General features: G+C 44.6%; 1 protein-coding gene across 1 annotated transcript in view; it reads right to left on the bottom strand.

The window, feature by feature from the left end:
• The window catches only part of PRPF8 (pre-mRNA processing factor 8), a 497,675-nt gene that overhangs the window by 425,827 nt on the left and 45,139 nt on the right, over positions 1–26,709 (bottom strand). The window contains exons 3-10 of the mRNA XM_069615406.1: positions 12,469–12,637; positions 11,704–11,868; positions 11,216–11,434; positions 10,730–10,942; positions 9,825–9,950; positions 9,139–9,244; positions 2,327–2,517; positions 1,700–1,819 (exon numbers count right to left, since the gene is read on the bottom strand). Of these exons, the coding sequence (XP_069471507.1) occupies positions 1,700–1,819; positions 2,327–2,517; positions 9,139–9,244; positions 9,825–9,950; positions 10,730–10,942; positions 11,216–11,434; positions 11,704–11,868; positions 12,469–12,637 (1,309 nt within the window). The remainder of the gene's footprint in view (positions 1–1,699; positions 1,820–2,326; positions 2,518–9,138; positions 9,245–9,824; positions 9,951–10,729; positions 10,943–11,215; positions 11,435–11,703; positions 11,869–12,468; positions 12,638–26,709) is intronic.

The raw sequence follows: 26,709 nt of genomic DNA, 5'->3' as shown, positions 1-26,709 counted from the left end.
TTCTTTCTTTTACAGAGGATTCCCAGCCTGACACCAGGGAATATTAATGAGCATGTGAATCCATGCTGGAGAACAATAAAACAACCAAAGGTCGTGGACAAAGATCTTATAATAGCAATTTTTCAAGCTCTGCATAAGGCGACCAGCTAGCTGGGCAGAAAAAACAATCTGAGGGACCCACGCGTGAAGGATCTTGGGTACACTGCACGTCACGTTACGGACAGTGTTACAAGCACGCCCTTGTCGACGTCCCCTTTCGATCCTTGAAAGACAAGATGCAATACTCTGCGATTACCACTAGATGTTTGACTATATCCACAGCATGTGACTAAGCAGATTCACAATCAGAAATATATATTCCACACACAAAGAAGGGATAGACACTAAATGCATTATCGCAGCTAAAAAGGCAGCACGAGACACTGCATCCATGTAAAAACTAGCCACATCCTGTTCAGAAGCCTGAAAAAAAATTTACAAAAAAAGTTACATAAAAACAAAAAAAAAGGGACACAGTGCCCAATCTCACTCCATGTAAGACTGCTCATGCTTTAAAAAGGGAAAAATAAATGTCAATTTTTTTTTAACATTTTCTTGAAAAAAAGAGAGGACATCTCCTTCACTAGTAGGCACACTGGCTACCCAGTGCACCAATATGAAAAAGGGGACCATAGGGTGCCTCTAGCAACACTTTCCTTAAGGTGAGGGGTGCTACAATAAAGCAAACACAAGTGAGTGCACTGGGAGAGGTTTCCCAGTACTGGCAACACAAAAAGAAAGTGACCCAGAACAGAAATGTAGCAAGGGAGTGAAGTTAGGACATGTCACTTGGCTTAAAACCGGTCAGGGCAAAATCCAAAAAGGCCCCAGGCTAGTGCTGGGGGTCGTACAAAATAAGGGAAGATTTGCAAAAAGACAAATCCACCTAACAGCGTGTCATGAGACCTCTCAAGTCTTTGCAGCAACCACTACAACCTCCACTGTGATGAATGCAGGGTGCGGAGGGTAGTCAAAATGTGACCCAGAAAGTTAAACACAAAAATGTTTGCACGGCAAAAGTTTTTTGCAAAAAGACACCTCCAGAAAAATGAACAGCAAGACTAGGGGGTACCCCTGCGTAAAGAGTCAAAAGGACACCAAGTCGGAGCACAAAAACACAGAGCCACACTGTCAGGCTTTGGATTAAACCTGACTGGGAAGAGAAAGGGAGCCAAAAACCAAGAAATCCAGTTAAAAAAAAAAAATTAAATAAAATAAAGGGGGGGGGCCTCCAAGATAGGCACAATAATTCCAAAAATATAATTCTGCCTTAACCGTATCTGCAGGATCTGGGGGTCACTGCGTGTAACAGTAGTTAAACAAGAACAAATGTAAATGTGGTGTTCAATTAAGTAACAGATTGGTAAAATGTGGATGAAGACAAATGTCAACAAAATAAATATCACTAAAGCAAGCGTATAACTAACCCGATTGTGCCATATCTTTACAACCGTGTGATTTTCAGTTTGCCAGTGAAAAGTACAAAACCCATTCCTCCCCCTCGGCGTTCAGCAGAGTTACCAATAGAGCAAACATGATCATCATAAGGGGGCCCTGCTTTGTCCATTGTTTGGAATACTATTTCTCACCCTCATATGGGTCCGGAGAGAATTTAAACAATATATATTCCCCAATCAACAGCTTTAGCAGTTCAGCTCACCTCTTCTTCTGGGCTTTTGGTGGTCGGTGCTTTAGGGCATTCAGTACATAATATTTCAATAGCTTCTGGTACGAGACCCTGACTTTCACTGGCTGGCCTGCCGGACAATGTTCACGATACCTGGACGGAAAAATAGGGCTGGCTTTATTGAATCAGCTAGGCCAATTGAGCGCATACAGCTCTCTCACCAATGTCAACTAAACAAATCCTACAACAGAATATTACATAGCTACTCTATGCATCTTATAAACGGAAGGAGTGTGACATCTACAAAAAATTATATTTGCATTCTATTCCCAAAACTCATCCAATCACACAACAAAACAAGCTGCTCACTCGGACTATTGCATCAAGGCAGCTACAAAATTAAACTATTTAAAATGTCATTGAACTAAAAATCTATTCTCTTAACTTAAGCACATCACATGTGTCAGAAAATGAAATCCATGAACCAATTAGTGTTGCAAAATAACAAAAACAAAAAACACCAACAGCTCACATAATGAGCTTTCAATCTTAGCCCCAGCAGTGTTTTAAGCTAAAAAGGACCATCCAAACTAGTAGGAGGATAAAAGCAATCGGTAGCAAGAGTGGTTGATGGCCTCCATTAAGCAATGACATACTAACCAGTTTTTCACCAGAGGAATATCCACAGCTCTTCGTGTCCTGCCAGATCGCAGGTTAAAGGGCCGTGGGGCCCAGAGTAGAGCAATTCCATTGGCTGTATTGTCAGAATACAAAGGTGTCTCTTTAAGAAAGGGCTCCACATACTCTGGAAGCTCAAACTCTTCGTCATCATCAGGCAGTGGCTCTTGGCTCTGGGAATGAAGAAAAATGTAGTTAATAAAATAAAATATTTAGACCAGGTGCTGGACACAGAGCCAATACGTTTTAGCCTCCATGTAGAGGCTGCTGGGCTAAATAGAATGGGGACAAGAGGTGTGGAGAAAGCACAGGCAGCCAAATACCTTGCCTCACATAAATGGGATGTACAGAAGCAGCCGGGTACCTGGGTACTACATTATGGTAATTTTACTCGAGTCCTGTGGTCATCTAGACATCTAGGATTCTCCAAACCTTTATTTGGCTCTCAAAGTTGTGTGGTCTGACAGAGCTGCCCGGGTGCACCTTTGTGGGGAGGCTAACAGGTAAAGGAAACTTATTTTTTATAAATACCAAATAAGCGATTGTCCACACACTATAATTTTGTTTAAAGAAAAAGAAAATCTTTATATAGAAAGAGACAAGAGATAAGGCACTAGGTAAAAAAGCTTTACAGGACAAATATGCAGCACTGTACCAAGTAAGTAGTACATTTTCAAAATAGTCTTTCCTACACAGTTACAGGCAAGCAAATATCTAGGGAGTACACTTTTTTAAAGCCATCGGTACCCAGTTGTGTACATTTTAGCGGGCTTTTTGCAGAAAAGTTAACCTTCAAGAACATTTCAAAGTAGCAGTTTCTGGAGTTGGTACAAGAGAAGACCCCAAGATGGAGGCCCTGACAAAGGATTCCCGGGCACCGCCAAAGAGTCAGGAAAGCAATACCCGGTGTCCTAGAAAAGGTTCTGCGGTTACTGTCCACATTGTTTGGCGATCCCCAAGGGCTCGAGCGAGGACACACCAATGCATGAGGGACCCCAAGACCCATCAGAACAATTATACAAGATTGGTCATTTCCATGGTCGAAGATGCGAGTAAGAAAAGTTGAAAGGCAGCTACAGTCCGTTGGTGTTCCTCAGTCATCCTCAGGCTCAGGGTTCGGCTTCTGAAGACTATGTCCGCTTAAGAAGACCATAGGTTAAGAGGATTCTTCAAGCTATGCTCATGGAGTTGGTTAGGCAGAATTGCATACAGTACCCTCTGGGACCACCACATACAATTTGGACTACAGGTGAAAGCAAAACCAACCTTTGGTGTTAGTCTGTACTACACAGTTTGTGGTAGCGAGCTGAGCAGCCAGGCTTAGCTCAAGAGGGAATGTGAGCAGTACAAGCAATTACACAGAGGTCTTACAATCACAGTGGTTCAAGTAGACACTTATACTCAAGGTTATTTGGTAAAACACTTATTAATTTATTACACAATTTTTTAGAAAATTGTCACTAGAAGGAGGCAACTTATTATACACAAACACTTCAATACCAAACCAATACGTTTGAGTAAAGTAGGCTCCCCTGAAATAGGAGCAAAATGGCATTTCAGTTAATTTCAATGCGAGTTAAAAGGCACAAGTCAGCAGAATAGATCACATACTTTCTTAGGCAGTGCAAATAGTTTTAATTCACTAGAGGACTCGATTCAATTCAAAAGTCCTAGGCCAAAGTCAATGGACTAATGTCTTGGATAGGAAAGAGCAGTCCTTGAAGTAAACGGTAAAGTCTTTGCCAAAGTTCTCAGAAGTAGTTTGTACGAAAAAGAATCATATGTTGGGTCACAAGAAGATTAGGCCTGTTAATTGGGAAAGTCCCATGAAATTTCACTGCGAGAGGCAAGTTCCCTCAATCGCGTTGGCACAGTACCTTAATATGAAGAACAAGATGCAGCTGAAGACGCTGGTTCCTGGCAGTTCCTGCAGATCTCACTGTTCCTGAGCCTCAGTCGTGGGGACAAGAGGACGACGTTGGGGGACTCCTGCACTGCATGGGATCATCGGAAAACGCGGACAAAATGGAGTCACTTCAGTTCCAGTAGCTGTAATTCAAGCACACAAGCTGGTGTCCCTCTCCCTGGTTAATCGTAACTAGCTTTGAGAATGGTATCCAGGTGGCTTAAGAGTTGATTGGTCCCACCATCTCAAAGGAAGAAGTCGTCTTTGAAGGGGCTTCTCAACTCGATATGAACTTGGCAATTCGGACCTGCAGCAGTGCTTCACTGGGCAAATCAACGGTCCAGGAGTTGTAGCAGCCGTCCTCTTCCAGCTCGTCTTTGGTTCTTTCGGTCCAAATGTCGACTCTGCTTTCCAGTCCAAGAGATTCGCCTTTTAAAGTTTTCTCCCCTTCAGTCCAGGCTAGCTGCCATTCACCCAGCAGGGTGGCTGTCAGCCAGCCAATCACACCAGAGTGCATTTGGGTCACCTAGGAGACTACACCCAGGGAGGTTCGGCCACCTCCCTTACTTCATGCCCACCCCAGACACTCAGACACAAGAGGTGGTCTTCAGTCCTGAGGCATAGAAACATAAGGGACCAAACCTGGTTTGGCGCACAGAGACCAACACTAGAAGGACCCTTCCAAAATGAAATGGCGAAAAAAGAAGACCGGGACCTGTTTAAACAAAGGGGCTTAAGGCACCAACTTGGTAAACATCGCTCCCACGATTTTTAGCTACCGGTGTTCGCGGTAGGGAAAAATCATGGTACTGCATTGTAGAACCACTGCCACCAGCCATTTAGAAAGGGTAGCATTTGACTGGTACTCGAGTATTTAGATACAGGGGACAGCATTCAACCCATCCAGCACTAAGATAGTATGTGCTGGGTCTAGGAATTTGGAAAGACTAGTAAAGTCAATTTCACTTTACATTCTCTGGGAAACAGTAGTTTATCCCAGAGAAGGTATTTAAACCTTTGGGAAGTCCAAAATACATCCCTGTGTCACTACACTGAAGGTGCTGTTTAACACATGAAAAGATGATTCCTATGGAGTTATCTTAAAACTCCATAATCAAAGAACACAAGAGTAAAACACACATCAAAATGCATGTAAGAGTGGTAAAAAAAGGCTCAAACTCTTTCCAGATAAAATAAATCAAGTCCTCAAAATTTAGCAAAGTTGCATGAGGTCTCCAAGGTGAAGGGAATTAGCAAAGTTCTGAGAATTCTCCCCAACACTGTCACACCAAAGAGGGCGGCCAGCTACAGAGTAATGACCAGGAGGCCGAATCGATGGTGCAGTTAAAGAACAATGGGGCAGCACAGGTCCCTGGAGCTTGCCAAACAGGGGCATGTGAAACCAGGGAGCTTGACTGATGTCAGATGTCCAAATTGAGCAAGGACCAGGCTTTGAAGGGGCTCCCAATTCTGGATCTAGAGGTGCATTACCAGGGGCTTCACAGAGATCCGGTTGTCACCACTGGATCAGAGAGAAAGGAAGCGCTGGCCTTCTTTCCTTCTGGAGGAGCAGAGCTTTACCATCAGATTTGGTGGAGCATCCAAAGGTACTGGTGCAGATCTTTTGCCATTCCTTGCGCAGCAGGCATTACAGGAGTGCAAGTTCAGAGTTCCAGCAGTGGGTGAGGGGGTCTATGGTTAAGTGTGTGGGGGGGAGGGGGGGGGGGTGGGGGGAGGGGTCTGCTTTTATCGCCCTGGGGATCAGTTAGTGAGCACAGCAACAGAGCACGCAGCAAGTATCAGTCAAAGGGAAGGACAGTCATCTATTGGCTGACCTCCCCACCAAGCGCAGCCAGGCACTCCAGAAAGGCTCACATAGTAACTCTCCTCATGTAACATTCTGTTACACCAACTTGAATGGCTGGTGGCAGTTGTTTCCTTTTGATTACCTTGTTCCATGCCTCTGCAGGCATTTTCTCAAAATGGCCCGGTCTTCTTTTTTCGCCATTTCTTGTCAGTTAGTTCCTACTGGGCTTTTACTCTGTTTGAATCGTGTGTGAGTTCTTTGTAAATTTTGCCTTTGGTGGACTTCAGCCCCGATGCCCGCCCAGGCTCCAGTGTGTCTGGAAAGGCAGGAAGTGAGGGAGGGTCCCAAAACTTCCCTGTCCTTTGGCACTAGGTGTGCCTGAGTGAAACCAGTTCCGATTGGGCAGCTGGCTGTCCAGGAGGACAGCCACCCTGCTGGGTGACTGACAGCCTAGGGCTGTGAATGAATGGGAACTTGCTTAAATGGAGAGGTTTTTGGGACTAAAGTTAGAGTAGACCACTGAAGGACAACATCCGACAAAGAAGAGGTGAAGCAATGCCAGCAACACACTCCTGGACCACCAAGTGCCCGCTGAAACCCTGCAGCTGTGCTGACCCAGTTTTCGTTTCGACTGGGAAGACCCATACAGGACGACTTCTTCCCTTGGGCTGGAGGGATCAACTAGCCTTGAGGCAAGCTTCATTTTGGCTCAACCCCCAACTTGCTGTCACTTTCCAAGGCTGCAGTATCCCAATCATCATCAAGTGCATTGGCTTCGGAAGTGCAAATCCAGACAAAACTTTGTAGGAATCCAGGACTCTGGATGAAGATTTCCTGCTTCTGTTGAGTCCCCTCACCAGTGTCGAGGATCAAGTAACTTCTAACCAGAGCTGTCCTTTGGCGCTGAGAAAGAGGCACCAAAACCACAAAAGGCAGCTGAATCAAGGAGAATCCATTGCTGCAGAGCCGCTCTCTCGAGTGCTGCCGCAAGAGCCCGGCGGACATCCTCCCTTTTGTCACCACAACCAAGGTCCAGAAACAAGGGTCTGCTACACTGCAATAGGAAGGAATCGGTTGGAACAGATTCTTGAGTTCACAGGTATATCTACGTTTTGCCAATTGTGGTTATTCTTAGCTTGAGGAGTACCATTTTAAACCCCCTTTGAGTTGACCTGAACTCACTTGCACTGGCCTTCCAGCTTGTGCTTCAAGGCGTCTCCTCTTGAGCATCTGTGATTTTCTATTTAACTACTATTTAAAAACATTTTCCAAGAAGAGAGCATCAGAACTTTGAACTGGCCCACTGACTGCCTGTCCTGGGTCCCTAAAGGCCCCCTTCTGAACCTATCTGCTTCAGCAGTGCTTGCTCCCTTACAGGTTTTAATTGTTGAACACTTATTTCTGAGATAAAAGACTGCCTACGTCCCTCTGGGAGAATCTAGCTGTTTTTCTAAGTACAAAGTATGTTCTGATCAGACTAACTTTCCCCTCCTTATAACTCAATATTGCAATGGTGATCACAAATAAGTTATTACTGACCTCAAATGACGTCACTCAATGTGCTGGAATACGTATAACACATGAAGTCACTCACCCGTTTTATTGCTCTTGTTGAATTGAATCCTAACTTTGGGATTAATGTTACTACTAGGTGCTGCTTTTTAAAGATTGTCCAATTATCCTTGTGTATATATAAACATGTATACTATACCTAAGTGTTTACTTGGATGCCTGAATTTACAGATTTCATTGTACAGCTCGACATGTCACATTACCCCTCTTAAGATAAGCCTGGCTGCTCAGTCACACTACCAACAACAATCAATCACACATAAATCGCACCAACAGCACACAAGTACTCACATTGATCCGACACTCAAACCCAAGCTCAGCGCACAGTGAAAACCGAACTGAAGCTGCCAACAGTACATCACCTTCTATTTTCCTACTCCCTCTTCACCATACTCACCACACCCTGCCTTATTGTTTGCAGATCTGCCTGAGGACCAACTCCGTTGGTGACAGTGCGCGATACAAATACCTTTAACTTGTGTGGTACAGGCCTATATTAAAAGGTGGGTTACCTAATACCAAGAGGCAAGTCTTGTAAAGTCCCACACCAGTTTCACTCTACAAATTCATACCAAACAATCACCCTAAGTTGGTTTTAGGGCACAGGTTTGAGGCAGCGATACTTCAGTTTCAGCTTCACCAGTGGTGCAAGTCATTTTGCTGCATGAATATCGAACTTACCTTCTTGGTAGTCATTGGTTATCCAGTGTCTTTTTAAATACGCCTAGCTGCTATTTTGTAACTTAGGGCTTCCTTTGTCCAGGGCATCCCACAAGATAGGTGGGCTCTGGGCGGTCTGACCAAATGGGTAGCCTCCATATTGGTTCCTACTGGTCTAGGCCAGTGTAGGTCCCTGAGCTCTCCTTCCCTTCCTGTGGGGCTGGTTCTAGGATATGTTTTAGTCTTACTGTCCAATCACCATCATTAGTCATCTGATCCTTTGCCCCCAGTCTTTGGTCAGCCTTTTTTCAGCGGTACATAAGGCTCTGCCTGGTCTTCGCTCATGGCTCACTTGGAAGGTCTACCGACTTGCTGAAGGAGTTTACCCAGATTCCTGACTTTTTTGCGGTTTTAAACCTTCACTTGGCCATTGTGGCTGGGTTTTGTGCCGGTTTGGGATTTCTGCTGCTGGGATTTCAGTCCGTGCTTCGCACGCTTGCCACCTGCCCTTGTATGCTGATTCGAGCCTTCGTACAGGACAATGTACTAATGTGTGCAGGCCCTAGGTGATTTTACCTGCTTTGTTAGGTGGTCTGGTTCGCCTCACAGACTAGTGATTTTATGTTAGGTGTGGCTTTGTAATTGTGGGTCAAGTACTTCTTTGACCTGATAAAGATCTGTGTGTAGCCTAATGAGTATATGTTTTTTCAGTATAGCAGTATGGTGTATTTACTAAAGATACGTGTGTGAACTAATTGCAGAAAATACAGAGTCAGTCTCGTCAGGTAAAAAGCTACCCAACACTTTGGGAAAGTGTTTACAATAATAGTTTGCTCTTTTAGTATTTACCTTGACTGAATGCCGGTGGGAGATTGGGTTGATGAGAGGATCGAAGTAGAACGCTGGTAGATCAGGATCCTCAGTTTTAATGAAGACTACGTTCGGGGTGTGATACCTGGAAGATGAAGAATAGTTTACCCTTTGTCCCACAGAGCCCACTGTGGCCGTCTCCATTGGAAAGCCACATTTTAATTAAGCAATCTGATGAAAATTATTCAGAAGATGTAGACAGAGCAACAGAATTTATATCATGATCAAGATCTATGCAATGATGTTAAGGCTTAGTGCCACGTGAAACTATGGCCTAAAAAAAGAGACCTTCAAATTTCAGATCTACCAAGTGGGCATGTTACGTCCCACTTCATTGCACACTACATATAGCATAACCTTACATTGCAATCCAGAATAAAATATTGCGGTATCATTTTCTACATGAAAAAGAATAGCCCTGCGTACCACAAACCTCAACACATGCCTTCAAGGTGTGGGCCTATGAAGTTAATCTTTTTAGACTGTGGTAGAACTAGATTTTGTATTGGAAACAAAGTAACGGAATACAAAAAAAAAAGAATTACGAAAAAGAAGGCATACATATGGTTTACTCTCACAGAGTTTCTAGTTTGGGACCAGTTACTATGTGCTACCAAAGTGTCGCTTGATACAGTGTGCAGCCCACGACCCAGAGCTGTACTCACCAGGTCAGGTGCACATGATGAGGTAGGTTATTGTACAAGTATGGGAATGCAATCTTGTACTCAGTCCTGATTGGCTGTCTGATGATTATTTTATTGATGTCATTGAACTCATTCCAGTCTTCATCTCTGAAAAGACAACAAAAAAAGCACAGTTGTCAGTCATTAGCTTTAAAGCAGCAGAGACTGGATCATCACAATAAGAAAGAACGCCAGTTCCTTTTGTTCATCATCCAGGGTGAACGCTGACATTGTTTTAATTGGCCTATCAGCAGCAATTCCAATGAAAGGCAACAGGTCAGGCCTTTATGTTTAACATGGTTAAATTTCAACCGCAGGCACAATCAACCAAACCAACACCAATCTGCTTGCATCCAAAAAGCAGAACGAGCATGTAAACCATCTTGCAAACCAGCTGTACAGCTCTACACATAGACAACAAAGAATCCACTATAGCACAAGGCAACTTCATGTCCACCTTGCTGCTTACTGAGATCTGCATTAACTCAACCATCACTGCTATGCTACGCTCTGCCAGTCTGGCATGCATATGGCTGTCCAGACTGAAACACTGAATGTACCACAACACCCCTTCCCCTTGTATACAACGACTACCAACCAAAAGGAACGCAGTATAGCTGGCCACAAAAATTGACTCAACAATAGTCCTTTATCGCAAACCACCAATAGCACCCAGCCACGTGCCTGACCTTTTTGGGCTGCTTAGTCGAGCCTATCCAGCCACTAATTCATAGTCCGGCGAAAATGCACACATGCATCTTCTAATCTAAAACTCTTAGAACTTCTAACACATTGACTTCGGTCACAGAGGGCGTTCCAACTACAAAGCGCATTGAGGCCTTACAAATGGGGAAAGAGCGCTATACAAATAACCAAACAATACTTACTGAAGGTTAATATCGCGCACCAGTGGCTCAAACTTAGGCCCTCCAGGGATGGCCATGTTCAGGGCTTTGGATGTGAAAAAAGCTTTGAGATCAAACAGGTAGAAGTAGTTATCATCCACCAGGTCCGTAAGGAGCTGATTGGCCAATCTGTAAAGCGTCGACATCATAGGAAGAGTGAACTGCCAGCGTTGGTAGGTTGAGCCATTCACAAACCTGCAAAGGAAAGTCAAGTAGAGTCAGAGCAAATAGTTGGGAGACCCCACACATTCCCACCTCTGATGAAAAGCCCCAGATGCATCTCATGCCACAAGACCAAATAATCACACCCATTCAGGTCCATCAGAAAACAGCCTTTTCAGTACCCCTGCACTACTCAGGATAGCTCACCAGACCATTATTCTTTGATCAACAGGGCACTTAAAACACATAGAAATTGCCACAAGACAAAGAAAGGCTGGCCACAGACAACAGTCTATCATTACTCACTTCCTATTATCTCTCAGTGGCTGGTGATCATACAACCAATCAAGCACAGGGGCATCCTCCTCCATGTCCAGCTCCAACTGAATCGCCTCCAGTGGCTCTACATCCAGGATGTTGTCTGCATAATCAAGGGGAGGCTCTTCATCATCAAACGGAGGGAACCTCATTCTCTTAAAGTGCCGACGATCTCGCTTTTCTCGCCTCATCATGATCCACATGGACCTGAGAATAACCAAATGAGTTTTTGGGGTTTATTTGTGGGGTGTAAGCAAACAGTGTAAGAGCAGTCAATGGGTTAACTGATCATTGGTTCATCTTTACACCAATTAATGCAAATTCTCTGTTTTGGGTCTTTTTTTATACCAGTGAACAAAGATTCTTTACACACCATGTGCAAAGTAACCACCCGTCTTTTTTGCAGCCTATTATGCCCTTGAAAAGCATTGCACCCTTACCCATAGCCGGAAAAAGAAGCTTTATTTTCCACCTACCCCCATTGTGAAATATAAACTGGTTCGATGACCCACGGGATCTCGCTGACAAAGGAGATGGCACCTGTGATATGATAGAGAACAGGCACATCACGGATCTGCTCCCACGGCATGGGCATGTTCTCCAGCAGCTTCAGGACAGCATGTGGCATGTACTTCAGTGCCCTGTTGGACAGAAAACAGGTCAATAATAAAAGCAGATTCGAAACAAACCATGTAAATCAGAGACCGGTGGTACAGATGAACAACGAAATGGGAAAATGTGCTGCATGCCTCAGAAAAGGGAAGCACAATAACTGGCCCACCAGAAGACCCCCTACCTCAAAATCACCCACAATGGACATTTATTTTTCATAAACTTATTCTTGGGATCACAAGACGGTCAATGGCAATCGGGTAGAACAATCATCACTAGTTTGTAACCAAACAAGATATACCATAGCATTTCCAAGACTGGCACCAGCATGTTCACACTACAAAATGGCAGCTATGTTACTGTGAGACGACTAGCTGATTATGAGGTAAGCATCATCCCTGATTATTCACCTACAAGCTCAAATATTTTGTGAGCTCTTAAAAGCTCTTCCAAAGTCTGCACATGCGCACACAGCCACTCTACTGTATCCATACAATGATCAGGTCACTGAGGTTTTGCTTCCAAGACAAACCTCTCAGGAAACACCTAAAAACCTCTCAGGAAACACCTAAGAAACAAAATGGCAAGCCAGCATTAAAATGCACCCCAAAAGGGGAATAAGTCCATACCCGAGGTAAACTCGCTTATCATGGCGAAACTTTCTGTTTGTCATGTCACCATGGTCACGGATGATCTTCCTCACATGTTCAGGTGGCATGTCCTCCTTCTGGGCATCCACAAAGCCAAACTTCCTCTTCTCTGCATAGCGCTTTGCCTGTAGTTGCTGCCACTTGCGGGCTGAAAGGAAACAGTTATATATGATGGCAGCTATTTAAAGCCCACAGTTAACTACAGCAAACTGGATTTAGAGGCGCTATCCCTTGCTGCATGTTCACAGCTACTACAAACAGATACTTGTGCAATTCAATCAATGTTTGTTCCCACCATATCTAAACGCACAACTCCAGCACTATTCACCCAGCTGGGTCTGCTCTGGGTTTGTTGCTAAACTACTTCAGCAGTGTTCAACGGTCAGATCAATAATAGCAGGACAAAAAAAAAAAACATTTATTTGAAGCAACCATTCAGCCATTCCATCTGCCTAGTTCACAGATATTACTGCAGCATCTTCTCCAGCTCCCAGGTGCCATTCCAGAAACCCCTTGGGCACACTTACTCTATGAATTGTTCTGTCATTCTCACGTGAATTCATCTTTTTTGGATATCCTGGGCGGATGGAGATTCAGCAAGGAATATTGCCTTAAATGTTTCTTCTGTTGGTCACCACAGGCCTAATGCCTTGTTTCTGGCAATGTAATCTGTTGTCTGTGGTCGCAATCAGCCTGCTTGCTTGGACATCAACATAGGAACACTTGCCTGCGTTTCTTCTGGCGCACATCCAACACCTACCTGTTAGGTAGACTGATCATTGTTATGCTTCATCCCCTCTCCTAGTGAGACCCCCAGCACGTTTTGCTGGACTTCTGGACCTTTCTTTAATCCTTAATAAGTGGAGCCCTTGCATTCATTCTTATGTGTTCTGCCTTTTGGAACTCTCTTCTCGGTGTTTAACCTTCCACATGGAGACTGCTTTCCTCCATATCGCTTTAAGGCATCTGAATGTTCCTATCACAGCCCGCAGCTCATTATGGGCAGTGTTGCTGGGAACCCTGTGGCTCATTTATTTGTCCTTGAGTAACTATATCCTTAAGAACTTTAATCTAGGACAAAAAAGCTTTAAAGTTCCCCTCCTAAAACGTTATATTCTGAGAGATTGGCACACACCACCTTATGTGGAGGGCCACAGGGACAATTAGTATCCCCCTTGTTAGTAATGATAAATCTTCCTGACCTGGGTAAACCCCAGAGTTTTTACATTTACTGGTGGATTTTTTTTCCTTCATATCTCTGAGTGGAGACCTTCTTCCACACTCGAAGAACCTTGTATTCTTTTTTTATGGGTGTCATTTTTAAGACTCTCAGTAGGGTCTTTTAAAAGTTACCCTCTTTGACAACTTTTTGGCAATAAGTGCCTATTGGTGCTTGGTTGCCCTAGGGGCTCCCCTTTTCATTTTAACCTTGGGAGAAATACAGTTCCCAAGGGTAGAAAGGATCTTTAGATACCCTTTACATTTTATTAGGTGAGACCAGCAACCCCCATCTTATGTGGAATGCTGAAGAGATACGGAGTAGCCCCCTTCTCATTTTAAATTTAACATTTTTGTTACAAGGACAAACTTACCTTTAATGACTGGTGGCAGTGAACCTTTTTTATTAATCCGGTGCATCTTTACAGTGGGCCATTTGCACAGACGGGGTAAAGGCAGCCAGGTGTGCTCAAAATGTGCCAGTCTTCTTTACTACCCATTTTTCCACACTTACTCTAAACCAGACCCTAGACACTCCTCTCACCCAACCCCCTCAAACCGAATCTATCCCGTGTCTTCCACAATCTTCCCACCCCCACCTATCTTTTCAGTCGTCCCACTCCTACTTCAAGGCCACTGGAACGCCCATGTCTCTCCGAGAAAACCTCTTTCCTCCCAGACTACTTCGACAATCACCGCCAAACCCTTGTTGATGGCGGTCACTGAATCTGCATCTCCCCTTTCCAAACCGCCTCTCGGGCTACTTTCCACACAGATTGTCACATTCGCTCACCCCCTTGACTAAATGGAAACCCCTGTGGTGTTGGACTAATGATCAACAAGTACAAACCACCATGCCCAACTTTTCCATCAAACAAATCTCTGTTCAACTTCTTGCTCAAATTCCTCCAACCATCATCCACATTTATTGCCACCCTTAGCTTTTCTTCTTGTAAGCAGACTTTCTACTGGGAACGCTCCCCACTGGTGTACCTAAAGTTCAAATTGGCAACCTCACCAATATGAAGACCCATAAACTACAACTCGAGTCCACCGTCTGAAAACAACCTGGTTCAAGGGGGCAACGGTCAGAAAATTGTCTATTTCAAAGCACTGATGTAATATCAGTGGCACCAGGGACAACACCAACTACTATTAAATAGGCCGAAAAAGATTCCCTCTACTAGCTCCTGGGCACTGCTCGCTTTCACACTGCCTCACATTGTGCCATTGCTACTAAAACCCTTTCGACAACCATGAGATCCAAAAGCTGTTACATTATACAGATTTGGATTTACTATAGTAAACATTTTTCACCCCTGATGTGTAATGATACAATTCTGAAATTGACTATTCACAAGTAGTACATGTATAATGCAATTTTAATAGGATATTGTGGCCCGTCCACATCTTTTCTTCCTCCTTTTCCTTTCGTAATTCTCTTATCCTTTCCATTCTGTTGGTGTTTTCCTTCTATCCGATTCCATCCTTAATTCCATTCGGTCAATCCCTTACTTCATTCACTCTCTTTGCTTCTTTACATCTTTCATCTAATCTGTCTTGTTTTCAATCATCCTTCGCTTTACCCCACCTTTCCTTTCCCCTCCCCTTCATTCAATTTCCTTCCTTCGTTCTTCCATTCCCATCTTTCCTTATTTTATCTTTACTTTGCTTCCAAATTTCCCTTTCAACCTTTACATCATTTGTTCTAACTTCCTTATTTCAACCTTATTTGTTATTTCTCTCGTCGTCCGGTTTTTTTTTCCTTCCTTCTACTCTTCCTGCTTCTTGCTCTTTGTTGGGCTAGAGGGGAATCGTTCAAGCTAGCTAGGTATCTTGGTAAAGGATGGGAGTGCATATTGCAGGTCAGAATAGAGGTGATTTGATGGTACTCTTGCGCCCAAATATGCAGATGGGGTGGGTCAGTAAAAATAGCAAGATAAGGGCAAAGCTGGAGACCAAGACGGGCCTGCATGTCAAGGATGCAGAGCATGTACAGAAGAAAAAAAAAAAAAGAAACTGTACCAAAGAGATGCAGAAGTTAAGTTTGAGACCAGTTGGCAATGTGTAGTAATAGAAGGCCGTTAGAGAGAATTTACATTTCTCTGGCAATTCCCTTTAACCTTAGAGACCTCAGCTCTTTTGCTAGAGTCAGGACTTAAAATTTTAACTCCAGAGCGAGTGGGACTTTCTCAATCTCTCATGTGATTTTTCTGGCTAGGAGTTGTGTTTCTTACTGTTTAATGAGTCTGGTAAACTCCATAGGAATCTGCTTTTTGCATTGTGACACACAGTACCTTTTGTGCAGTGCCACTAAGAAGTGTTTAACTAAATTTACTTGGGTGAACTACTGTTCCTAAGAATAGTAAGATGACCCCCCTGTCTTACTTACCTTTTGTGGGTCAAGCACACACCACCTGTGGCATGCTGGGGGGTTACATAGTAACTTATTTATCCCACTTCTCATGTAACATTCTGTTACACCAACTAAGTTGAATTGCTGGTGGCAGTGGTTTCTTTTTTACTACCTTGTGCCATGCATCTGCAGGCCGATTTCGCCGCTGCAGTACACTGTTAAGTAAGAATGAGTGTGATCCAACTGGTGTGGGAATACACAAGACTCTTGGCGGTAACCCACCTTTTAAAAACTCAAAGTAGACTTTTAGTGAGCTGGTCGGTTCGGCGACATTAGTTTGGTTTCTTCAAATTAGTTTTGTATACAGAGCTAGCGTCTGTTTTCCATGCTTATGAATGTTAATTTCTTTTTCTGTCGCGTTGTGGTGAAAAAAGCCCAATAAATCACCAAGAGATAATAGATTGTATTGGTGCTCCGACATGAAACATGCGCCAGTAAGTCAAACAAAATGGAGTATTTTTATTTAATACATTTTGTTTGCCCTGTGTTTAGTCTCTCCCGTCGGCCACGTTAACGTAGCCGACGCGAGAGACTAGACACTGCCACTAGCAGGGATTAACCCAATAAATACACCAATCCACAAAATAAACCAACTAGGAATACGACTTTAAGAAATATGAGCCCCGATTTGAAAGAGGCAATGTAAAAGGCCGAAACACGTGTCATCAACAAGGGCTAACAAAATGAATTAAATAAAAATACTCCATTTTGTTTAAGACTTACTGGCGCATGTTTCATGTTTGAGCACCAATACAACCTTTTAATATAGGGCTGTACTACACAAGTTGGTAGTGTAACTGAGCAGCCAGTCTCATCTTAAGATGGGTAATGAGAGCTGTAGAGCTGTGCAATACATTTATTTATACACTAAGCTATTTAAAGCACCCTTTAAAAAGCAGTAACATTAATTCTCGGTTAGGACTCAATTCAAAAAGTGAACAATAAAGCAGTTGAATAATTCATTCATATGTTACACATGTTCCAGCATCCGGAGGTGCCGTCATTTGAGGTCAGTTTAACATTTTAAATAGTATCACCTTTGCAATATTGAGTTTTCAAGGAGGGAAAAGTTAGGGTTAGATAAGAACAAACTGATAAGTGATAAGAACAGTTAGATTCTCGGAGAAGGATGCAGACAGTCAATTATCCCAGCATTAAAGTGTTCAACGATTTAAAACCTATGAAGGAAACAAGCACTGTCAAAGCCAATAGGTTCCGAAGGAGGCCATTAGGGAGCCAGGACAGCCAAAGTCAATGGACAAAGTCAAAGTTCTGATGCTCTGCTTCGAAGAAAAATATCCTCAAATAGTCAGTGTTCAAAAGAGAAATCACAGCAACTCAAGAGGCGTCATCTTTGGAAAGCACAAGCTGTTAGGCCAATGCAGGTAAATTGAGGTCAACTTACTGTAGGGTTAAATCGCACTCCCAAAGATAGGAAGCACCCCAAATGGCAAAATGATAAAATACCCCAAGCCCCACAATACTATGAAAATGAAATTGCTCCAGCCGGTTGCCTTCACGGTCCAATGCAGTAGAGCCTTGTTCCTGGTGACGAAAGGGTGGACGGGGGAGAGAGGGAGAGCGAGAAAGAGAGCGAGAAAGAGAGCGAGAAAGAGAGCGAGAAAGAGAGCGAGAAAGAGAGCGAGAAAGAGAGCGAGAAAGAGAGCGAGAAAGAGAGCGAGAAAGAGAGCGAGAAAGAGCGCAAGAAAGAGCGCAAGAAAGAGCGCAAGAAAGAGCGCAAGAAAGAGCGCAAGAAAGAGCGCAAGAAAGAGCGCGAGAAAGAGACACTGGCTTTGGCACCTTTTCATCAGCGCCAACGAAGAACAAATAGCTCTGGTTACGATTTCCTTGATCCCTCGGTCCTGGACTCTTGTGAGGTGACTCTGGATGCAGATTTCTTGCTTCTGTAGGGTCCTCTGGATGGCCACAAAGATCTGGTCGGATTTGGACTTCGGAAGTCAATGCACTCACAAGTGGTGGAGCTACCCCGGGTATCTGGGGTCTGCAGCCTTGGAAAGTTGCAGCAACTCGGGCATTGCGCCAAAATAGAGTTTTTGGGAGGCTAGTTGGTCCCACCAGTCTAAGGGAAGAATTCATCCTTTACGGGTCTTCCCTGTCGAATCAAAAACGGTGTCAGCACAGGTGCAGGGCTTCACAGGGCACTTTGCAATCTAGGCGGGTGCTGCTGGCGTCTTCTCTCGTCTTCTGCTTCGATGTTGTCCTCCACGGGGTAGACTGCTTCTAGTCCCAAAAACCTTGCTTTTTATGCAAGTTCCCATTCATTCACAGCCCTAGGCTGTCAATCACACTGCAGGATGGCTGTTCTTCTAGGACAGCCAGCTGGCCAATTGGAACTGATTTGACTCAGGCACACCTAGAGACAAAGGACATTGAAGTTTTGGGACCCTCCCTCATTTCCTGCCTTTCCAGACACACTGGAGCCTGGGAAGGCTTCAGGGCTGAAGCCTGCCAAAGGCAAACTACACAAAGGACTCAAACAACAGAGTAAAAGCCTAGAAGAAACTAACAAGAAATGGCGAAACGAAGCAGAGACATTAAATATTATAGCTCCATGTCTCATTTCACCCTGGGCTCGTTTCTAAAGCGCAACATGGGACACAGTTGCTTCCAAACTGACCGCCCCTCCTCCCACAGTGCAAACAGCTGTGTGCATGTGAAAGAAGGAGGGCCCGCAGTAGCTCTAAAGAATTTTTTTTTTTTTAAATAAACGAACACACAAAATCACCATCCACCTCCCCCGAACTTACCGAAGTATCAGCTTCACTCTACCTCAAGCCTCCTCTCATCCTAATCTTCCAACAACATTCTCCAGCACAGCTCCAATCTGACCGGAAAAGATATTCTGGCAGTGTGCAACATGGTGGTTTCAGAGCAGAAATCCTGGCCTTACCCCAGAGCACAATGGGAACCACCATGGCCAATGGGGGGGGGGGGTAGCTTTAAGCAAGGAACTTGCTCTGGCCAATCCCTGGACTCCTATATGCTATAGAGATTTGCAGCCCAGCGATTGGTTGAGCACTTCATTGCAAAAATAATGTTTCCCAGATTGTCGAGCACGAGTGACTTTTAAGGCTCAGACGAGCGACTGGTCACTCTCAAACGAGTATTTGTGAATCCTGAGCTACAACAACCTGTCATCTACCCCTTGGAACTCTTCATTGGATCACATAAGTCCTCTTCCTAAACTCCCCCTCCCCCCCGTCTCACAAAACTCTATGGAACTTGGTGAATATTTGGCCACGAGGCCCCATACATCTTAGGGGTGGACTTCTAAAGTTAGTGTTGTATCTCTGTGAACCTGTAGTGCTGCATACTAATTCTTCCCTTCCTTTGCAGGGGTGTGTTGTGCATTTTGCCCTACTCCAGTGATTGTATATATATGTATCGTTTATTTAGGGTTATGTAATAATATTGCATGCTAGTGGTCTTTTTTTCATAGTGTTATATGGCCATAAATAAATTTATAACTGTCCAAGTGTGTTCCTTCACTTTTCACTGTGTGTACTCATTGAGGACCCCCCCTACCATGCTCCCCAATACTGACACTTAGACTTCACCACTCACTTTGCTACATTGAAGTGGTTTGGCTACAGCTCCCAGAGTTGACCCAGTCAATGAACTAGGTTGGCCTTCTATACATCTGTCCACCAGGCCAGAGTATAGAAAATCAGTACCAACAGTAAGGCACTCATGTTGGACTGTTAAGACCCGTTGGAACAAAGTTATCATGAGTTGGAAAAGCTTGCATATATGTTTCAGATCGTTTTACTTAGAGATTTGGTACTGATTAAGTGATTCTGAAAGTTACTACACCCATGATCTATTACTTAAGAAACTTGCAATTGTATTCTACATTCAATACTGTGTTTAGCACTTACCGTGCAAATATTTAAACGGGTGCCTTATTCTATATATTAAATGTCTTTTATTTTACCAACTGTATTAGTGTTTTCTTGAATAAGTATGCTTAGCGATCTTTGCACCTTCCTGCAGTCGTCCTCCCCTGCCCGACAGCTCAGCTATTGTACCAAACCTTTGTGCGGTTCATGCAAAGCCTAAAAGATGGAACCCTGTACATCCAAGGTGGGCTTTAATAGGAGGATATGTTATAGGTACTTATATAGCGCACTGTCACCAACGGAATTGGTCCCCAGGCGCTCTGGCGGATCTGTAAACAGGAAGGGTCGGTATGGTTAGTCTGGGGGAGGGGAGCAGGAGAGGTGAAGTACTGTTGGCAGCATCAGCTCGGTATACACAGTGCTGGGCTTTGGTGCTAGTATCGGATCAGGCGAGACCTTGAGTGCTGTAGGTGATGTTTATGTGTTGTTGATGTGGCGTGGTAAAGTGCGTGCGGATTGCTGGGAGAGAGATGGTTGTTTGGCTTTGTGTGGTTTAAATATGCAGAAGATAGAGGGTTGGGTTAGTGGGGTTTGTGTCCTATTCAGGTACTTTCTGATTCCGTTATAGTTGTATCCCTGTGTGTTGGGTTGATGCTGGTTCCTCATGGGCCGACTCGCTTTGTTGGTGCTGCGCTGACCCCTGCGTATCATAGGGAGTATTGTTTGGGATGATAGGTGCGTCTGGACCCTTCTTCTGGTGTGGGGCTTGGTTTGGTAGTATCTATATTCTCTTATTATCTGGTGTGACAATGGTCAGTTGAGGTTTTGAATGGTTCAGGGTCGGAGTGGGGTTGATGCGGTGTTCGGGTGATTCTGTCTTGGTGAGCCTGTGTATTCAGTCTTAAGTTTCCTCTTGTCAAGACTGTCTTTCTGTTTGTTCATTGGTTTCTGTGGGGTGAGCATCCTTGGGGATGTTAGTTGTAGTTTTTGTGCGCTGGGGCATTGTGCTTCCCGCTGGGTGGTCGGTGGTCAGTGAGCAATGAAGAAACATTCGGTTTCCCACCCACCGGGTTGGGGCCCGTGGTGTAGTGCGTCCTTTCCCTCCGTCTATTGTCCTTAGGTCTGTTGGGAGTGGCTATGATTTAAGGTCATGGTCCTCTTGATGATTCGTCATAGTGTTTCTGTCTTTGTCTTGCTATGTATACAGTCTTTGGTCGTATTGCAGCTGTCACCCTGTTAGCCGTTTAGTATGTTGTGGGATATTTTTCTGAGGGTTTTTCCCCACCATTGATGGCTAGGTGTGGATCCGGGTCTCTCTCTACGTTCATGGATGTTATAGTAGTGTGCAAGCCCCCGTGGCTGGTCTTTCTAGTTACAACGTGAAGAGCCAGGTTTTGAGTAGTTTCCTGAATAGTAGGTGGTTTCTTGTGTTACGTATGTACTTTGGAAGGTTGTTTCAGGTTTTCGGGGCTTGGTGAGAGAAGGAAGATCCTCCAAGTTTTCTTTTGTTGTAGGGTTTTGGTTCCAGGCGGATGTCAATGCTTGACCCAAGCGTTCTTGTTGGTTTATAAAGATGCAGTTTGTCTCTCAGGAACTCAGCGCCTTCGTTGTTTACCGCTCTGTGCGTGATGCACATCGTTTTGAATTTTATCTGTTGTTTTATTGGTAGCCTATGTAGTGTTTTCAGCGCTAGTGTGGTGTGTTCTCGCCAGGGTAGTTTCAGAAGCAGTCTGGCTGCCGCGTTTTGAATGCATTATATTTTTTTAAAAGTCATTCTGGCATGCCTAAGTAGAGGCAGTTGGCGTAGTGTACTCGGGACATGACTAGGGCGATGATGGTGGTTGTTTTGTTGGTGAAGGATAGGAATGGTAGTATCCTCTTTGCCGCTCGCAGGAGGAAGCTTTTCTTGAGAAGGGCATTTACTTTTGGCTCTAATGTGAGATTGTCCATCAGGACACCTAGGTTTTATTTATTTTTTTACAATCGGCGAGGGTGTTGGGGTTGTCCCGAGTTCCCTTGGCCAATGAATGAAGTGGTTTTCTCCTCCATTTTTTGTGACTATAATTATTTCTGTTTTGCCTGGGTCGATTTTGAGACAGTTGGAGTTCATCTTGAGGTATACATCGCGTAGGAAGTTTTCTAATGTTGAGTTTATTTCCGAGTTGTCTTGTATTTTGAAGATTATTTGTGCATCGTCAGCGTAGTTGTAGAAGGTGAGGCCGTGGCTCTTGATGATTCGGATAAGTAGATACAGGTAGATGTTGAATAGTAGTGGGGAGAAGGAGGATCCTTGTGGTACTACACAGGTCAAATTTCTCGGGCTAGATTTGAAGGGTTTCATCCATACGGTTTCCGTTCTGCTTGTTAGGAAGGATTTGATCCATAGTAATGCAGTGTCTCTTATTCCCAGTCCTTCTAGTTGTGTTATGAGGATGTCGTGGTTAACGGTGTCGAATGCTGCCAATAGGTCTAGTAGTATCAAGACAGTGCTGTTGTCTGCGTTCATTTTTAGATCGTCCCATATTGAGAGTAGAGCCGATTCCATTCCTCTCATTGGTCTGAAGCCAACTTGTGCTTGGTCTAGTAGGCCGTGCTCTTCTATGAAGTCTTGGGTCGTTTTGTATATGTATGTTTCGAGCAGTTTCGCTGTGTACGAGATGTTGGAGATGGGTCTGTAGTTGGTGAGCTCCTCTACGTTGCCTGCTGTGTCGGAGTAGTGGCCTGATGTATGCATTTTTGAAGGCTTGTGGCACTTTCTCAGTTGCGATGGAATGGTTGAGGACGTTCCTGTGATAATCCAGGGGTGATCCTTGTTTAAGAATTGATTTGTATATATCTGGTGGGCAGGGGTCTTCGGGAGACCGAGTTAGTGCTTTCATTCACCAGTTTGACGAATGTCTCCACTGATACTTCTGGAAAGCCCCGTAGTTTGTTTGGGTGTTCCTCCTGGTTGTAGGTGGGGATTGTGGTCAAATCAGGTAGTCTGCTTTGTTGGATGCTGGCGATTTCGTTTTTGAAATGGTCAGCAAGGTCATTGCATAGTTTCGTGGACAGAGTTGGTGTGTTACATCCCAGAGGGTTTTTTATTTTGTTTATGATTTGGAATAGTTCTTTTTGGGTGTTTGGTGCTTCGAAGATTCGGATGTCGTGGCGTTTCCTCTTTGCTTTTTGTATTCGCGGTTGTGCTGGAGGAATTTCATTTTTAACGCATCGTCGTTTTGTTGTCTCCAATCAAGTTCCAGTCTTCGGTTTTTCCTTTTCATGGCGCTAAGTAGTGGGGTGAACCATTTTGCCCTTGCCCGTTTATGAGAAGGAGTGAAGGGTTTTTCTTTGGCGATGTTGTCTATAGTGGTTGTAATCCAGGAATGCAGCAGGGCTACTTTGTGTCCAGGTCATCTTCTTCCATGAATGTTTGGTGTGGTTTGCTAAGCTCCAGGAGTTCAATTAAGTTGGAGTTTTTGATGGTTATCCAATTTCTTTTCATGGTGTTCTGTGTTTTGTCCAGTTGACTGACTGTTGGGGTGGTCATTTTGATTACGAAGGGGATGATGAGATGGTCGCTCCAGGGAATTTGAATTGGGGGTGCCGTGGTGAGGAGTAGTTTGTTCGCAAAGACTGCGTCAAGTGTGTGCCCTGCCGAGTGGGTTGCTCCTTTGACTAGTTGTTGCAGATTCTTTGCTTCAAGTTGGCTGGTTAGCTATTTTTGTACGGTCATGGTTTCTTCAAACCAGATGTTGAAAACTCCGAGGGTGATTGTGTTTGATGGCTAGGACGGTGATTGCTTCTGTGAAGACGTCTACGAAGGTTGCATCGTAGGTTGGTGGTCTATATATTAGTTTGAATTTCAGGTTTGTTTTGGGGCTTACTACTAGGCATATGATTAGGGAGTCGCATTTATCGATGTTTAGTGGTTCTTCCAAGTTGATATCCTGGTGTTCCTTGTGAATGATTGCCAGCCCCCTTCCTCTTTTGGCTTTTCCATTTGCTTGGACGAATTTGAAGTGGTCAGGCAGGCAGTTGTTGAGGGTGATCTTGTGGTTGTCGTCTAGCCATGTTTCTGTTACAAACAGGATGTCTATCCCTCTGTCGCAGAGCAGATCGTATAATCCTCGTATGGCAAAAATGAGGTGCCCTAAGGCAACTTAATACCATATACCTTAAGAAAGGTGTTGCAATGTAAGGGAGACTTCAAACCAAGACAATCTGGCCAGTAAAAAGTAGTAAGCGATGCAAAAATTAAGAAAAGTTAACACCAGCCATTCAACAACTTAGGGTAGAAACATGCCTTCACCTACACTGGTAGCAGATATTGCTTTCCTAATAATCTTAATATCTAAAAAGACTGTCTCCTTGTTCTTATTACTGTTTTTGACTCCACCAAATCCTCTAACTAAACTTCTATCATCCCTCCACTCACCCCCCGCACTCCCAAAAAGAAAATCCATGGCCTAGGACATGCTATCTCCCCACCGCCCTAAACACAAAAACAAAAAACCTGCCCCCCCATATCTTCCCCTCTTTAATAACTCGACTCTTTCTACGCCTCCTTAACCACGAAGAGACTGTCCTCTTGTCAACTCTCACACCCTCTACTTTGTCCTACTTCTTCACCCCCCCACAAATTCATACCCATCCTTCACTCAGCCAACCCATTTTGTGCTACCAATCACCCCATTATAGAACGTGCACTTGCCACTTGCTCTTGCCTCTCCTCCCTCTTCAATCTCTTCCTCTCAACAGACATCTTCACTGCCTGCCACAATCATTCCCATACTGAAAGAAAATCACACTGCTGAACCCAACAATGCCTCTTTTTACAGACTCGTCTCACTTGCTCTGCCATTCCAAAAACCAAGAGAGCTGTCTAACTATAGTGACAACTAAATCGCGGTTCAGTCCTTCTGAGTCGCTTTAAATGTGACTGCCAGAGTAATCACTCTACGGTAACTGTTTTCTCCCACGTTTCAAACTTCCTAACCTCTAGTCACACGCTCATCTCCCCAAATGGATATCTCTTCAACAAAACGAACCATCATTTCTCCTCCAAAACACTCCACACTTAGCTTCAAAACACACATACTTTGCTGAGCAGTCTCTTAGTTGTCCACCACGCCTCTTCCTTCTCGTGGAACTCTAAAGACCACCTTCAAGGATCCGTCCTCTCGCAACCTTTGGCCCCTCAAAGGCAAACTTATCTCCACCTTTGGTTTTTACTACCACCCTTTTGCTATCCTCTCCTTCCACGTTTGCACCCCAGCTATCTCTCAATCTATTACTAGCTGCCTGACACTGGATGGCAGCATGCCGCTTGTTGCTAACCCCCACTCCATGTCCGTCACACCTCACCTCATGTCATCACACCAGCACCCAAGACTCACAATCTTGCTGTTACATCTGGCAGTTCAATGCTGCCACAATTAAAACAGATCTTTACCCTCACGATCAGCAAACTGGACTACTGCTCAGGTTTACTCCATCCTCCCCACCTTTAAATAATGTTCCAGGGGCGTGGCCAGCCGTGGTCAGAGACACATGTAGCCTCGTTCAGAACCCCATGGGAGTGATATCCCCGAGTTTGGTCTGACTTGGCCCACGGGATCATGAAATAAATGACTGAAATGCCCTGGGTGCAATTACAAGATCGCGGGCGCACCTTCCATATTGTGGGAGCCGAGTGTTCCTCCCCCAACAGCCTGAAGTGGATCGCCGCCGTGTTCAGGGTTGTGGTGCTCACAGACCAGATAGGTTGGTGAGTGAGCCGAGAGAGGCTTGACTCCAGCGGCGATATCACCAATGTGCTGCAAGGAGGCGGCAGACCCAAGGAATGGTCTGAGTGGTGGCAACAGCTGGGGGGGCAGGGAAAACATGCACAGATTTGCCGCTGGAGGATCCCCGCAAGGTGGCCCCTTCCTAGGAGAGACGCAAATGACCAAGGCGACACTCTGGCTCCCTCCGGTACCTATGGCGCTCTGCATATGGCATGCTGGAACAGGAGGCAGGAGTGCGCGCGCTACTGTGTGTTGTTGCGGGGGGAACTGACACCTGCTCCAGAAAGTTACTTGCTTTTAGGGCCAGAACTCTGGCAGTGTCCCACAGAAATTGAAGGAACCCTCTGCCCTCATTAACAGGATTACTGTGCAGTTAATACTTCTGAAAGGGAAGCCAGTCGTGAGGGTGCAGTGGAGGTGGAGATCGGTGTCCATGGGAAAGGGTGTGCGACACCTGATCACCTGTACAGTACTTCAAATCCTCCTGACCTGTGACAGCATCCCTTGGAGGTTTTGAGTGGTGGCGAAGCCCCTGCAATTTAGGACCTTCGTTGAGTGCGAATCGTGGAAGAAGGGAGGATGGTCAAACAGCCAAGCAAACAAAGGCCCCCAACGGCGGGGACATCAAAGCAATGTGCAAATTCACTAGGCCGAAAATACGAATATGCACTTGAAGTTAGAGGACCCTCCTACGAGACATTCAGACCTTCAAGAAAAGCTGGCCAAAATTAAAAAAGTTATAAGTCTGCATAGTCAATTTAACCAAATCCATTACGGCTCTGAATAAGCAGATGGTAGTAGGAAATGCTAACATTTTTAAAAAGGTTAAAGAAACCGAGACTACTTTGTGAACAGGGCAATGACAAGGATGAATTGTCATAACGGATGGATTCTCTTGAGCAGCAAATTAAGTGGCTCATTAATAACGTGAGGACTTCGAGAACAGGTCCAGAAAAAA

Source organism: Ambystoma mexicanum, chromosome 9 (genome assembly GCF_040938575.1).
Source record: "Ambystoma mexicanum isolate Mex_15411 chromosome 9, UKY_AmexF1_1, whole genome shotgun sequence".
Lineage (NCBI taxonomy): Eukaryota > Metazoa > Chordata > Amphibia > Caudata > Ambystomatidae > Ambystoma > Ambystoma mexicanum.
The sequence above is the reverse complement of the archived record's forward strand: the minus strand, read 5'-3'. Positions and strand labels throughout refer to the sequence as shown.